At 37.8% G+C, this 15,020-nt stretch overlaps 2 protein-coding genes and 1 pseudogene across 2 annotated transcripts; 1 reads left to right on the top strand and 2 right to left on the bottom strand.

The window, feature by feature from the left end:
• Nucleotides 1–2,415: 2,415 nt before the first annotated feature.
• Nucleotides 2,416–3,249, bottom strand: LOC126617079 (uncharacterized; annotated as a pseudogene).
• Nucleotides 3,250–9,318: 6,069 nt separating this feature from the next.
• Nucleotides 9,319–13,313, top strand: LOC126614941 (sulfite reductase [ferredoxin], chloroplastic-like). Its single transcript, XM_050282650.1, has 8 exons — nt 9,319–9,642; nt 10,154–10,924; nt 11,006–11,302; nt 11,409–11,606; nt 12,084–12,218; nt 12,334–12,450; nt 12,559–12,717; nt 12,818–13,313. Exons 1-8 carry the CDS (start codon nt 9,472–9,474, stop codon nt 13,022–13,024), a joined length of 2,055 nt encoding a protein of 684 aa, XP_050138607.1. The 5' UTR covers nt 9,319–9,471; the 3' UTR covers nt 13,025–13,313.
• Nucleotides 13,314–13,779: 466 nt separating this feature from the next.
• Nucleotides 13,780–14,346, bottom strand: LOC126614943 (photosystem II 5 kDa protein, chloroplastic-like). The gene has a single exon (XM_050282652.1). The coding sequence runs from the start codon at nt 14,242–14,244 to the stop codon at nt 13,924–13,926; it is 321 nt and encodes a 106-aa protein (XP_050138609.1). The 5' UTR covers nt 14,245–14,346; the 3' UTR covers nt 13,780–13,923.
• Between the last annotated feature and the right edge of the window lie 674 nt (nt 14,347–15,020).

Here is a 15,020-nt window from a genome sequence, read left to right as displayed (position 1 = left end):
TATCAAAAGCTGAACCCAACCATGGCGATCATTGATTCTAGCCCAGATTGTCACCATCGTGCATTTTCTCTGTGATCAAGGAAGAAAATATCGGTAATATCGGAAATATCAGTAGTCCGAAAACACGGAAATATCGATGGAAATATCGATATCGATAAAAATTACATGGAAACCACGGAAATTGTAAGAAAAACTTGGAAATTTTTAATGAAACTTTGTAGAATGTTTATTTAGTCAATTATCTATTAGTTTATCACAAAAAATTGGAAGGAAATGCATTGCATGATGAATTTAACTGATTTAAGTTGATTATATAGCGAGCTGGCAAACATTGTGAGTGTAGAAAATATGTAGTAATTAATGAAAGAAGTTTAAACACACCATAATCATTTATATATAATTAATTAGTACAATATTTGGAGGTTTTATTTAGGATATTAAAAAAAAAAGGGAAGTGAATAAAATGATGAAGAATAATGTGCCGAATTTGACACTTTAAATTTCTTACACATAAGAATAAGACTAAACTTTAATTTGGATGCCGATTATGTTTTTTCAAGTTTATATAAAGTAAAAGAATTGAATTTTGGAAGCCAGGAGTATGTCAATTGAATTTTGGCCCGCGCGCAAGGTATCAATCTCTTCGTCTCATCGAGTAGTACAACTTTCCTTTTTGTTTCACTCAATTTCGTTGAGTATTGAAAAAGTTATACTCATTTGAATCTTACCCAGTTTCCGGCAACCTCAGTGGCTTTCGAGGCAATTTCCGGCCAAACCACAACGAGTCAGACGTCGTGTGAGGTACCATTCTCTTCTTCTCTTTGATGGCTACAACTTTCCTTTTTGTTTCACTCAATTTCGTTGCGTATTGAAAACGTTATACTCATTTGAATCTTACCCAATTTCCGGCGACCTCAGTGGCTTTCGAGGCAATTTCCGGCCAAACCACGGCGAGTTGGCCGACGTGCAAGGCATCAATCTCTTCGTCTCGTCGAGTAGTACAACTTTCCTTTTTGTTTCACTCAATTTCGTTGAGTATTAAAAAAGTTATACTCATTTGAATATTACCCAGTTTCCGGCGATCTCAGTGACTTTCGAGGCATTTTTCGGCCAAACCACGACGATTCAGACGTCGTGTGAGGTACCATTCTCTTTTTCTCTTCGAGGGATACAACTTTCGTTTTTGTCTTGCTTGATTTCGTTGAGTTTTGACAAAGTTATGGCCGTTTAAAGTGGGTGTAAATTTTCGGCCAAAATTCTGATTTTCTCCTATTGGGAGAGTCCCACATCGCCCATGCTTGCTCACTGCCTTCGCAATTTGTCCTACAAAACCCACATTCCCCTGCTCAGTAAGCCATATCTTGTTCGCCCTTTGGGCTATGATCAAGTGAAGTATGTGTTGAGTTTTCTCAACATATTTAAGTATTTTTTAGTATTATGTGGCGATATTATTGATAATTTCGAAAATATCGCGATATTATCCACTTGACGATTTTTTCTTCCATGTCTGTGATTATGGTATCCACTTGACGATATCTGAAATTCTAACTCATGCATGTCCAAATCTATCCCCAAGAAAACTCGAGTGACAAAGAGAATTCAAACACTGATTTGAGGAAGAAAAGTTTTGGCAGAGTCCAGTCCACGATTTTCAGATCCAAAAGGAAGGTAAATAGCCAACAACCCCCAAACTTATTCCGTTGTTTCTCGATCTGAATCTGTGAAAGGTAGTCACTGGATCTGTGTACAATGCGATGCATCAGTATACTGCCCTTTGGAATTTGTCTCTGTGTCCATGTATCATGTATGACTAAATTTATTTTGCATGTCTCCTAATTATGAATGTTGAGGAAAATCTGTGCAAAACTTGATTTGCAATATATGGACCCTTCTGCACACTTGGATCCCCTATTGTAGAATCATGCATGTATTATAGATTTTCATATGGTCATGTATATTGGTGAATGAACAATTAATGTATGATTCCACACGTAGTTGAGATTAGACCGAATCAGTTCCGAATGCAGCCTACAATCACAAAACAAAGTAAAGAAAAATAACAAGAATTAAATATTGCAATTTTTTTTAATTTTCCAATTTTTTATTTTATTTTTTAATTAAGAATAAAAGCAGGAAAATAAAATAAACGAAATAAAAAGAAGAGTTAGAAAAATTGGGTTGCCTCCCAATAAGCGCTTAGTTGGTGTCTATAGCTAGACGTAGAGGAATGAATTGATGATCACGTCACTTGTTCTCTTAGAGTCAACCACTTCTTGATAGCATCATACGGCAACAGTAGGTATGGAATGAGTTATTGTTTATCGGTGGTTGAATTCTATTGCCCTTCTATGTGAATGAATCTTTGTGATCAAATAGGTTCCCCTACAGCAAGGTTTACGTCTTCGTCGAACTAACTTAAAACCTTGTATTAAACACCCACAATTTCTGTAGAGGTCGAATGCCTTGACGAAAGATTGGGCTGTTGTTAAGCTTTTTCTTCTTCCTGTTGTAGAATGTAGCCTGCTTGATGAACCTGCCCATATTTGCTTTAAATTTGATGGGCTGTGTATGTGCACTGTTATGTGAATTTCCAGATTCTGATTTGTTATGAACAACCCCTTGCAACACGTTAGTTGTGATGAATTCCAACAGCTTGGTTGGTTTCTTTGCAGCCTCTTGATTCGGCCAAAGCAAACATTGTGGGAAAAGTTCGTGTGGTATATAAGCATGGCTAGCAAATGGTTTTGTGGGAATTTCAGGATCAGAATGTGCTTTTTCCTCCATTGGGCACGAGTAATTGGCAGATTGCTCCTCGGTACCTGTACCAATCTCCTTTTGATCATTAAAGCTTTTCCCACAGTTTAATGCTTGAATAAAAAATCCTTGCTTAGTTATTTCAATGTACAACTCAGTTGATTCCAACAATTTAGAGAACTTGTCCTCTACCGGAAGCTCCTGTGGCACATTAAAATATTCACAATAGTGCTCAAGATGCCTTTGCAAGCTTGGGGTGTAGAACTCTGAATATGGATTGTTCCAATTTCTATTTGAGTCATTTCTTGTATTGATATGCTCCTAGACAAACTCTGGAAAATATTCCCTCTCAGGACACTGCAAAATATCATGGATCTTCTAACAACAAAGTGCGCAAATTGTAGGTTTAAATCCATAAAAACCCCATTCTGCAGAGTTGACCTATAAGGGCGGTCTTCCTGGTTGTATATTGAATCCAGGAGGATTAAATTCCATGCTTGTATATTGAATCCAGGAGGATTAAATTCCATCAGTGTACTGCTCTCAAAATCAAGTTGTAACCTAAAAATAAAATAAAATCACGTAAATAAAAAGATATATACAAAAATAATAAACTAAGAGTTGATAAACACAAATTATTTAAAACAATCCCCGACAACGACGTCAATTTCTTGATAGGCATTTTTACCACCTGCAAAAGTAGGGATAAAAATACTTAAAAATACTTGCAGGAGAACAAGGTTATTGTAGTATAGCAGCTCAAGCAAGGTCGTTTTCTGCAGGGATTGAATGAATAATTTATGTAAATACCACATTTTAATTAATTATTTAAAAACAAAGTTTAGAATAAGTTGATTTAATGACCTAAAATATTAAAAACGAATTTAATTAAAAACAATTAAATAAATTGACAAAGTAAAGAAAACAAAAAAAAATAGTTTTGAAAACTAAATTGTAAAAACCTAGGGTTCCGCCATCCCCTTAACAATCCTATGCAATTTTACTAATCACTTATGAATTACCCATGCAACTTTGAAGGTTAGGTTTTCCTAATTCATATTCTACTCGTGGTATTCAAGCTAGAATGTATATCAAACATGCAATCTGTCTATGGTATTCAGATCAAATATAAACATGCATGACTCATTACGCTTTGTAAAAACCCATTGAAAAACCATGCAACCCATAAGACGTGGTATTCATCCTAAGTGAAATTACAACTATCAATCACAAGAAGCAATACTCAATTACCCGGTGGTATTCCGATCGAATTGCATCCGATTATTTATCTAAACATCCTAATGGTAGCTAAGCATTAAGATATAGAGACAGTTTAAAGCAGTGATTAATAATTCAAAATATGCATGTATAATATCATAAGCAATTAAATAAAAACTATATATTCATGCTAAGGCTCAATGCATCGCCCTAGCAAACGTAAATTAGTTACGAACAACCATAAAACAAAAAGAATTTATTGAAATAGAAAAAGGATAGAAAACACTTTGAAAATAAACTTGAATTGTCAAAAACAATTCTCCAACTAGTGACTGCATTCTCTTCCCTCAATGTTGGGTAGAGAACCTTAATGGCTAACAAGCCTTATTTATACTACTAGAAAATAAAACCCTACCTTGAAAAGTTCTTAGAATAAAACTAGGAAACATAATTAAATAATAAAACAGAAAATAAAAGGTTTCTTATTTGAACTAGAATTCGGAGTTCTGAGAAAATCAGACTTTTGACCAACCAAATCAACTCTGATTCGGTCCCAAAAGGTCTCTTTTGAAATCTGGAGATATCCCCTACAAATTCTCAGAAGGAATCTTCCTCAAAATACCCCACCTTGACCTCTAAAATACCCAAAATGTCCAGAAACGTCAATCTGGGAAAGCTGCGCGCTGGGCTTTAATTTCATCGCCACAGTCAAACGGCTTGGTAGAAAAATCTGAAATTTTGATACAATCATCTTGAAAGGCACACGAACATCCTCCAAGTGGAATCACTCCAAAATTCATCCGTTTGATCACTTTTTGCTATAGAGAAAGTCGAATGTCCTACATTGAAAATATATAACAAAATATAATTCTACCAAAATAACCAATAAATTAATACTAAGATTAGGGTAAAATACATGGTATAATATGGATGCATCAGTCTCCACATGATTTCATGTAATATTATAAAATATTATGTCAAAAACATGAGACGGCGAAGAGTACATAAAAAATCTCAATTTGAGAAGGTCTCCTTAGCATTTCTCAAGACCTCAAAGTTGTAGGTTGGATCTGACCCAACCACTTTATTGATAACCATAGCCACATTTTGGGATGGCAATTTAACCTGTCAAATTTGATCCCCAAGAGTAACCGATTCGAACAATATAGTTATGGGTAACCGTCAAGTAAGTTTTTTGGTTTCGAGTTCGATTTATGGTTAAAAGGGATGCCTCGAGCCCATACCCAAAACCACACCGTTTCATTCAGTAATAAAAAATATAAATATTTATTATATGGAAAGGAGTTGTTAAAAATCATGCTCTATTAAATATAAAAATTAATTATTTGCTTTTAGACCATTAATAGTATAAATTATAGGGAGCTTTAATGAAAAAGATTTGGTCAAAATTTATTTAATAAAAAATATCTTAAGGGTAAATTACATAGTAGCCCCTCAGGTTTGAGGGTAAATTACAACCCCATACAACATCTTTAAAACATTTCACTTTCATACATCCAGTACCATTTTATTTCAAAATAACACCTCCATTAGATTTTCCATCCATTAGTCTGTTAAATGCTGACGTGGCTGTCACATTTATGCCACATGGCTGCCAAATGTGTGCCACATGGCAAAAAAAAAAATTAATTTTGTTTTTTAAACCTGAATCTTGTCCAAAAAAAAAACAAAAAACAAAAAAAAACTGAAAAACGCAGGATCCACACCCCACCTTCCCCGTAACCCTTCCCTGCAACCCAAACACCCCATCCCACCCCAGCCCACCTTCCTCTCCTCCACTCTCTTCACCTCTCTTCCCATCCAAAAACCCACCCAATCTCATCCAAACAAACGCCCAAATCTCCTTTTCCCCTACTTTTCTCTGATTCAGATTCGACTTTCCCCATTTCAGATCTGCCGAGATCATCCCCCACCTCTTCATCACCTGCCATCATGCTCCTCCTCAAAGGTGACACGATCTGACGAGATCGACTCCAAGGTGACGGTCCACGATCTCCTACAACCTCACGATCCGACGACTCACCTTCCTCCTCGCTTGCCTCACCGCGGGGTCCACCTCGGGCATCAATTCCAGCTTCAACAGCAGCCACCACATCAGGGATTTGGTGGTCGGTGTCCATTTGAAGGCGGGAATCTGGGCTAGAAGCCTAATACTTTTCGAGGAGGCCATAGTTAAGGGATCTGGGGAGGTCTACTAGGCAGACTTTGAGGGAATTTTGGGGAGAGAGATAGGTGTTTTGGGAAATGAAAGATGAGCAAGAAGGATGAGAGGAAGAAGGAGAAGGATTGGAGAGGAAGAAGAGAGAAAGAGAGAGAGAGAGCGCAGAGAAGAGTGAATACGAAGAAGAAAGTGGGAACAGAGCAACAGGGGAAGATGAGTTAGTTTTTTTTTTTTTTGAGAAGATTCAGGTTTTAAAAAAAATTAATTTTTTTGCCACATGACACACATTTGGCAGCCACATGGCACAAATGTGGCAGCCACGTCAACATTTAACAGACTAATGGATGAAAAATCTAACAGAGGTGTTATTTTGAAATAAAATGGTGCTGGATGTATGAAAGTGAAATGTTTTAAAGTTGTTATATGGGGTTGTAATTTACCCTCAAACTTGAGGGGCTACTATGTAATTTACCCATAACTTAAATTTAAATGAAAATGACAAAATGGCTTAAACTTTAATGAAAAAGATTTAAAAATAATATAATAATAAATAAAATAGAAAACTAATAATACACATTGTTTCTGAAACTGAACGGTAATGCACTGTTTCTGAAACTGAACGATACTACACTATTTTGGAAACTACTTAATGGTACTGCATTATTTTTGAAACTAAACGGTACTATACTATTTTTGAAAATTGAACTAATAAACACGAATATTACATTAATTCTAAAATTGAACACGGGTACTATACTATTTTTGAAACTAAATACAGGCACTATTTCTGAAACTGAACACAAGTTGGCATGCATTGACTATTTTTGAAACTGAACACAAGTACTACCACTATTTTTTTTAAACTAAGCACTGATAGTATAACTATTTCTTAAACTTAACCTGACTATTTCTGAACTGAACATGAGTATTACACTATTTCTGAAATTGCACACTGTTGATTCCGATCCTATATGTTCTTAGCACCAACACTTCCTCGGTTTGAATATAAGAATTCGGGGAGGAATAAATGTCTACATGCAAGTTCGATTGTCTATGAAAGGTAGTGAAGTTATGTATCCTCATCAACAACTTCATTTTCATATTGTACATGTGCAAAACTCGCCCCACGACTGCGTGAACTTAAACGGCCAACTCTTATATTCTGACTGACTGGATCATGCATGTAAGAAGAAAAAGACCATTAGATTTTAGTCATATATTGACAACGTATGCATATAGTTATATTTTGCCAAGTTGCATGATCAAATGGCGACCACTTTTTTTTTTTTTAATTTCCTACCCGGAGTTTACTATGCCTTTGATAGAATTCTTGTTGATTAGGCAGGGCCTATATAAAACTCAAATTTTATGATCTCAATTTACGACTCTCAAGTTTCTTGATTTTAAACATCTGGTACATAAAAAAAATTTCATCCTAGAATGGTACCTGAAGTCAAAATTTTAGGACAGTTTCATACATTCATAAAGGTTGCTGTTAAATCAGCCGTTAATTGGTGACAGGTCGCCTACGTGAACATTGACTGGAAGTCACGTGTCAATCTGGCCCACTTCAACATTAAAAAAAATTAAAAACTAAAAATAACTTTCTTTTATCACTTGAAAAAAAAAAAAAAAAAAACTTTTTGTTACTGTCGTTAGATCTGGCCCTCTCTCCCTTTCCAATCCCCTCATCCCTTCTCTCCTCCGCGTCCCACCCATCATCGATCCAAGTCCAAAGCGAGTTTGGGGAAACCATCACCCATCATCGATTTAAGTCCAAGTGTTTTGCACATAACAGAGAGACAGAAGAGAAGGTAATTTCCTAGGGTTTTGCACATCTGACCATCCATCTAGAGCGGAGGAGAGAATGGAGGAGGGGATTGGGGAGGGAGGAATGAGGGGCAGATCGAACGACAGTGACAAAAGGAATTTTTTTTTTCAAGTGATAAAAAAAAAGCTTTTTAAATTTTTTAATGTTGAAGTGGAGCCAGATTGATATGTAATGCCCAGTCAGTGTTCATGTAGATACCATGTCATCAATTAACGTCTGACTTAACAACAATCTTAATGGATGATGAAATTGTCCCAAAATTTTGACTTAAAGTGCCTTTATGGAATGAAAAATACTATATCTACCAAATGTTGAAAAACCAAGAATAGTAAATTGAGATTAACCCTTTAACAAATAAATAAACCACACCCACAAGTTGTTGATCAAGGTCTCTAGGGTTTTATTTAGGGTAAAGAGAAGAATGCAGGCCCAGTCTGCACATGCGAGAACGTGTGGCGCTTTGTTTGATATTTTATTTTTATTTTTTTTGTTCTTATCATTAAATAAAATTATTAGATGATTTTTTATTAAAATGCAAAATTTTGAAGTTCTTTTTATTAGTTTTCCTTAAACTATATGTTTATAACTTTAAGAGTGTAAATGTTTTCTTGGTAACACAAATATTTAATATTACTTATTAGATGCATTGTATCAAATGTATTATTCAAAGCTATTTATTTAATATCGTTTTAATTTAATTAATGATATAAATAAATATTATAAAGGGAAAACCGTTTTTCGATGAAAAATCCATTACCCGACAAGTTTGATTATAGAGAAAATCTGTTCAGTCTACGATTTTGAATTCAGAAATAATCGAATTTGGGTATAGGAATGATATATCCGAACCCAATTCACCTCGTTGCCATTCTACATTTAACCATGGTAAAATTGGAAACCCGAAAAAACACACAATTCCGTCCGGACTGGGATTCTTTGCCCTCCCAATTCGGTGCCCTTCCCGTGCCCTCTTGTTTGTGTGGTCACAGTTAAGCCATGTCAATATTTTATATTACTATTTTTTTTTGTCTTATTATTTTTATAAAAAACAATATAAAATGTTAGCATGGATTAACCGTGACCACACAAAACAGGAGGACACGAGAAGGGCACCGAAATAAGAGGGCAGAGAATCCAAGTCCATTCCGTCCAGGTATCAAACTCTGCTTTCGCATTTCTGTAAGATAAACTCCACGCGCCCCACTCCTCCGCCTCCGGCGCGTAACATCTCTCCTCAGTTCCCGTGGTAGGCACGTGAAATTTCGCGTCAGCGCGTACGACAAAATCTTAGAAAAACACAAATAATATAGAAAAATTTCATAGTGCGAAATAAAAAAATAAAAAGAAAAGGCGGCTTTTGCCTCCACTTCCTTCACCACTCAATCCCCACAACGCTACTCAACAGCTTATATCTCGCTCTCTCGCTCTCTCGCTCTCTCTCTCTCTGAACTCTTAAACATCTCGAAGCGCAGTCGTTTTGGTTGGTATGACGACGACGCCGTTCGGAGGTGCGAACACGGCGGTTCTGGGGGAGCCGAAGGTGCAGATTGGGAGGTACCAGGGGCTGCGCTCAACAAACTCGCTTGGCCTCACCAGAAGCCGACACGTGCCTCTCTCCTCCTTTTCTTCCTCTTCGCTCATTCGAGCCGTGGCTACGGTGCGTTTTCGAACACCTGATCCTCCCTCTGTTTTGTTTGGCATCTGTTTGTTTGCTCAGAAAATGCGAGAAAATGAATAATTGTAAGAAAGATGATAAATTAATGTACTTTTGTGAGAGATTGAGCCAAAATGTGGTTCAATTTAAGCACTTTGATTCAAATGTTTGGCCGATTGGGGCTTTCATTATTTGAATTTAATTTTGTAAATTACTGCAGCCGTCACTGTCAAAATTGTTTACCGAGTTATCAAAACATGGGTTAATGCGAATTGTTCAATTTAAACGAGAACAAGTAAAAAGCATTTTTTTGGCTATTTTTATGCTTGATTATTACAAAAATTATTTAAGTTCATCAAATCTCCATCAAATGCATTACTTTCTTGAGTTTTCGTCAATTGGTGGCGAAACATTAGGCCCCGAGGGGAAAATGCGTAACGAATGCTAGTTAGATTGCTTGTTGTTAGTTGTTTATAGGAAATGTGCTTGTTTTCATAGGTTCTGTGTTTTGCAGCCGGCAAAGCCTGAGACGAAGCGGAGTAAGGTTGAGATATTCAAAGAACAGAGCAATTTCATACGATACCCTCTTGATGAAGAGATTTTGACGGATGCCCCGAACATTAATGAGGCTGCTACACAACTCATTAAGTTCCATGGGAGTTATCAACAATATAACCGAGATGAACGTGGTGGAAGGTCCTACTCGTTTATGCTTCGTACCAAAAACCCTTGTGGGAAAGTGTCAAACCAACTGTACTTGACCATGGATGATCTTGCCGATCAGTTTGGAATTGGTACCCTTCGTTTGACCACAAGACAGACGTTTCAGCTCCATGGGGTTCTGAAAAAGGATCTAAAGACTGTAATGAGTAGTATCATTAGAAGCATGGGTTCAACTCTTGGCGCCTGTGGCGATCTTAACAGAAACGTTCTTGCTCCTCCTGCTCCAATACAAAGAAAGGATTACCTTTGTGCACAGGAGACTGCAGAGAACATTGCAGCATTGCTGACTCCACAGTCTGGATTTTACTATGATGTGTGGGTGGATGGAGAGAAGTTCCTGACCGCAGAGCCTCCTGAAGTAACAAAGGCCCGCAATGATAATACTCATGGAACAAACTTCCCTGATTCACCCGAGCCCATTTATGGAACTCAGTTCTTGCCCAGGAAGTTTAAAGTTGCAGTTACGGTGCCAACAGACAACTCAGTGGATATTCTCACAAATGATATTGGTGTTGTGGTTGTTACTGATGATAAGGGGGAGCCTCAAGGGTTCAACCTATATGTAAGATGAAGTTATGCTCTAACGTTTATATTTGAGCTAATTTTCTCCACAAAACATGATTTCTGATTATTTCCTCTGCAGGTTGGTGGTGGTATGGGAAGGACACATAGGATGGAATCCACCTTTCCCCGTCTAGCTGAGCCATTGGGTTATATCCCTAAAGAGGATATCCTATATGCCATTAAGGCTATAGTTGTTACACAACGTGAAAATGGGAGAAGAGATGATCGGAGGTATAGTAGAATGAAATATTTGATCAGCTCATGGGGGATTGAAAAGTTCAGAAGTGTAGTGGAACAGTATTACGGAAAGAAATTTGAGCCTTTCCGTGAGTTGCCGGAGTGGGAATTCAAAGGTCACTTGGGATGGCACAAGCAGGTTCGTTCTGTTGGTTTTCACATATAGAATTGAATGTCTTTGATTCCGTCTTATGTTTCATATCGCAAAGCGCTGTGTCCTGACTATTTATATCTTTATTTGATAGGGTGACGGCAGTTATTATTGTGGGCTTCATGTCGATAATGGTCGGATTGGGGGAGTTATGAAGCAGGCATTAAGAGAGGTTATAGAAAAGTATAATTTGAGTATAAGGCTCACACCAAACCAAAACATCATATTATGTGATATTCGCAGTGCATGGAAGCGTCCCATCACCACAGTTCTTGCAAAAGCCGGGCTGCTGGTAAGATGTGTTTTTTTTTTTTTTTTTACTCCTAATCTGTGAAATAAATTTCACTGCCAAGTGAACCTTTACAACTCAGTAGGATGGCGTGTCTGATTCACCTGCCATGCTGTCCATCTGGAATGATGCTGTGAATTATTTTGCGTTAGATGTTGATTCTTCTACTGCTTTTTGCATTAATATAGTATGCTGCAAATGATTTTATGATAGGATTTAGAGGGTAAAATCGTGTAGGCTCCATTGATCTCATGGGATATCTTTCTTTATTCTGTTTGAATCTTTTAAACTCGGAGAGTGATCGGGACTTAAGAAAACTTAGTTTAACTTATTTGTTCTTAGTTTACTTGAACTGTTTGAGACTTGTTGTGTCTATTATAAAAATGTTCTTTGGGTATTCTTTTCCCCAAAAAAAAAAATGTACTGAGGTTCTGATTTTTCAGAGATGGGGATAATACTGATCAGTTCCAATTGTGGCAGCATCCTAGGCTTGTAGACCCCCTCAACTTAACTGCCATGGCATGCCCAGCCTTCCCACTATGCCCACTGGCAATTACTGAAGCTGAACGAGGTATACCTGACATTCTAAAGCGGGTTCGAGCAGTATTTGAGAAGGTATTACCATAATAACAAGCACGTTCCACTAAACACTAACAAAAGGTGGAAAATCAAGATCATTTATTGTTAATGAATTAGATTGCATGTGGTAAATATTACTTTTGGATTTCAGGTTGGTCTGAAGTACAATGAATCACTAGTTATAAGGATTACCGGATGCCCTAATGGTTGTGCTAGGCCATACATGGCTGAACTTGGACTAGTTGGTGATGGTCCAAATAGCTATCAGGTAATTCAAATTCCAGCACACCTGTCGCAATATTGGTCGTGCTCAAGTCCAGATTATCAAGAAAGCAACTGAGCGTTTTTTTTCATTTCTCTGCTTCTGTTCAAATAGATCTGGCTTGGAGGAACACCCAATCAAACCTCAATCGCAAAATCCTTCATGAACAAGGTCAAGGTTCAAGACCTTGAAAAGGTTTTCGAACCTTTGTTTTATTATTGGAAACGTAAACGACAATCTAAAGAGTCATTCGGCGACTTCACAAACCGCTTGGTAAGTTGTAAAATAAGATTATAGGATTATATTTAGGCCCTCCAATGATGAAGGTGGTGGTTTAATCTAGGGTTGTGACTCTAATTGGTATTGTTATCAGGGATTTGAGAAACTTCAAGAGTTGGTTGACAAATGGGAAGGTCCAGAGGCGTCACCAGCACGTTACAACTTGAAACTTTTTGCTGATAAGGAGACGTATGAAGCTGTGGATGAGCTTGCAAAGCTGCAGAATAAGAATGCTCACCAGTTAGCAATGGAAGTTATTCGCAATTTTGTTGTTTCCCAGAAAAATGGGAAAAGCCAATGAGTTTGCAACGAACAGTGTTCTGCAGTCTTTGATGCTGCCGGGCAAAGTTGCCAAGGCGAATGATGGACAATGTCCCTGATTCTCTCTCCAAGCTGTTACTCTTCGGTAACAAAAGGAACGAATTAGGGGTACTGGATTTGGAATTATTTTGTATGAAAGTTTTGCGTCTTGTGATTTTTCTTGGACCGAGTAGTATAATTAGCTTGGATTGTGTTTCCTGTATTCGGGCTAAAATCCTGATCCTTAGTTATTGTTATGGTTTAATAAAATCTCGGTTTTCGGCTGTTTAGATTGTTCACATGTTTTCGACGGACTCTCAATCCAAAAGAAAAAAAAGAAGTTAGAATGTATGTTATGCGAAGCTGCTGGACAACGGAGGATTTGTATGTGTGACCTTACTACTGGGTTGCACATACTCGCAGTTTGTTTCTTCACTGAGGTGTTTTGGGCATACCTGGACCTGGTATAAAACTTGCCTATCACAGTTGTATATCATCGGTCTCTCTCTCATCAAGCGACGTGCGCTTCCAACGCTTCGGTTTGCAATATTGGATTGGATCTTAATTCCATAGTTAGACGATAGAACTAATCTTTTTTCAGTACCTAAAATAGTGAATTTGATTCCAGAACCTCTATATGGTGGTGTTTGTTTAATATAAAAGCGATATTAACTCAAGATCTTGGTTTAGAGGCGTTTTAACTACTTGAGCTACCAGCCTCTCTATTTCGCACCGTTGTGTCACATAAACATGTAATAAGAGAAGAGGAAGAAGGCTTGCAGATTAACAGGGTTGACCCAACAAAAATTACAAGAGCATCATACAAAAGTTGTACGACAATTATAATACAACCACCATGCGGGACTGAATCAAAGAAAATGAAAGTACGTAGTGGTTTCCTCAGTTGCGACAGATACGAGCAGTTGGCATGGTGACGCAAACAGGAGCATACTTCTCCTTGGCTTCTTTGGTCCCCCTCTTTGGCTCATCCGCCAAGGCAGCCTTGGCAAGAGAGCTGGCCACCGCAGCCGCAGCCGCAAACATCAAGTCCCTCCTTCCACTGCTGTTGCTGCTCCCTTCCTTCTTTGTTTCCCCCTCTGAGGTTCTGGCTGCGGCCTTGGCCACGACGAGGCTCCGGCGGCTGGAAGTTGAAGGTTTGGCGATGGTTGAGGCTGAGCCTGCGGTCAGGAATGAGGCGGCTGTCATGGTCATGGATGCCATCGCTGCAAATGTTAGCTTTTAGTTTTTGCCTCTCTCTATCGTTCTATCTGACTTGAAGTATGAGTGAAGTGAATTCTGAGCTGGTTTAAAGTCCAAAGTGGCAAGAGTCTGTGTTTCTTGGAAGACCATCATCCACTTCCTTATCGACATAAATATTATGGCCAACGGGTTGTTGCCACGTGTCTTAGTTTATCTTTCTTGGAAACTCTTGGTTGTGGGATCCTTTGCAGCTAAACAGAGGCAGACGCAGTGGAAAGGAGTTCTCAAATTTTAGGATAATCCACCAAATACAGATTTCACTCTATTTGTGATATTTTACCCTATTTACTACTTTCCATTTCAACACCTTTGAATTGAATAAATGAAAAAAAGAAGAATTAAGTGATATGAATAAACACGATTGTGTAGAGATAGAAAAATGGTTACTTATCTATGTTGTAAATGACGCTCAAACCTATGATTGACATGGCTATATCCCAAATCCAACTCAAAACACACATCAATTCATTTCGGCCTGCAAAAGCTCCATCAACCATGGCAGCCCATAACAACGATCTTAAGATTTAATTCCATTTTAAAAGCTCATAACATGTCCTATACAACGTACCAAACGGACCCTTAATGACCAAACATGCAAGTCCTTCAGCACATTGCAGGAGGGAAGGGGGATTATAAGTGTCGGAGACCACGGAAGGGTGTTAAGTAACCTGTGGAGACGTCACTAGCAAGGAGTAGGAAACTCCTGTAACATCATCATAAAATCAAAGGAAAACTAA

Source organism: Malus sylvestris, chromosome 3, assembly GCF_916048215.2.
Source record: "Malus sylvestris chromosome 3, drMalSylv7.2, whole genome shotgun sequence".
NCBI classification, from domain to species: domain Eukaryota; kingdom Viridiplantae; phylum Streptophyta; class Magnoliopsida; order Rosales; family Rosaceae; genus Malus; species Malus sylvestris.
The sequence above is the reverse complement of the archived record's forward strand: the minus strand, read 5'-3'. Positions and strand labels throughout refer to the sequence as shown.

Bases quoted from the DNA above. Each gene is read 5' to 3' on its own strand.
- LOC126614941 (XM_050282650.1), top strand. From the start codon at position 9,472: ATGACGACGACGCCGTTCGGAGGTGCGAACACGGCGGTTCTGGGGGAG. The intron at 12,451-12,558 runs GTAATTCAAATT...CTGTTCAAATAG, and splicing joins ATGGTCCAAATAGCTATCAG to ATCTGGCTTGGAGGAACACC. The intron at 12,718-12,817 runs GTAAGTTGTAAA...TATTGTTATCAG, and splicing joins GCGACTTCACAAACCGCTTG to GGATTTGAGAAACTTCAAGA.
- LOC126614943 (XM_050282652.1), bottom strand. From the start codon at position 14,244: ATGGCATCCATGACCATGACAGCCGCCTCATTCCTGACCGCAGGCTCA.